This window comes from Loa loa (assembly GCF_000183805.2).
Source record: "Loa loa unplaced genomic scaffold supercont3.1751, whole genome shotgun sequence".
NCBI classification, from domain to species: Eukaryota; Metazoa; Nematoda; class Chromadorea; order Rhabditida; family Onchocercidae; genus Loa; species Loa loa.
In genome coordinates, this window is record NW_018109930.1 from 1,022 (window position 1) to 1,727 (window position 706).

At 37.1% G+C, this 706-nt stretch overlaps 1 protein-coding gene across 1 annotated transcript; it reads right to left on the bottom strand.

Annotated features, from left to right (window-relative positions):
• Positions 1–218: 218 nt before the first annotated feature.
• Positions 219–503, bottom strand: LOAG_19115 (hypothetical protein; the record flags this gene model as incomplete). The annotated part of the gene is made up of 1 exon (XM_020451769.1): positions 219–503. A coding segment is annotated over one exon (285 nt), but the record flags the coding sequence as incomplete, so codon positions are not given.
• Between the last annotated feature and the right edge of the window lie 203 nt (positions 504–706).

Below are 706 nucleotides of genomic sequence, written 5' to 3' on the forward strand. Positions count from 1 at the left end.
ATCAATATATCAAGCAAACTTATTCAATCGGAATATTGGAAAGGAAACTTGCTTACATTTTTTCTGACAGTTGTAGCCTTCTTTCCTTTAGCTGGAAAATCTTATTGCTTGACATTGTAGTGATGAGGCATTGTAGTGAGTTTTTTTTATTTTTTTACAACAGAAACGACGTGCCACTTTGTTACAGTCGACTTCGCTCTGCCCCATTCTGCAGTAGTTCAAGCATGGATTTTCTTTAAACGATCAACTCGTTGTTTGAGGATGGGGTAAATGTAACATTCGCTATCCTGGTGATCCTTCTTGAAAAATATATGTTGTCTTCTCCTTTTATCTGTTAAATTTCTCTTCGAGATTGTGATTAACTTTGATTTAGACTGGTTGATTGCAGCTGAAGTTGAAGTTTCCTTTCGTGTGTTAAGTAATCCTCGGTTTGGTTGAGTAGCCGTTGCCAATACAAAAGTTTCTTTCTGTGTGGTTGGGTTGGAGCTGCATTTGACTGGAATCTAGAAGTAATGGAGGGTTGGCTTCTTATCATTTGTTCTTTTCTATTAACTAATTCTTCTGAGGAATTGCATGAGTTTTATAACCGCCATACTTCGTTACCCGCTTTTTGTTGGCATATTTTATCCGATATTCATCCAGGCACTTTAGTTTTTATAGCGGTTTCAACGCTAGTATGCTCTAGCTTTTCACCTACTGTTTCTAG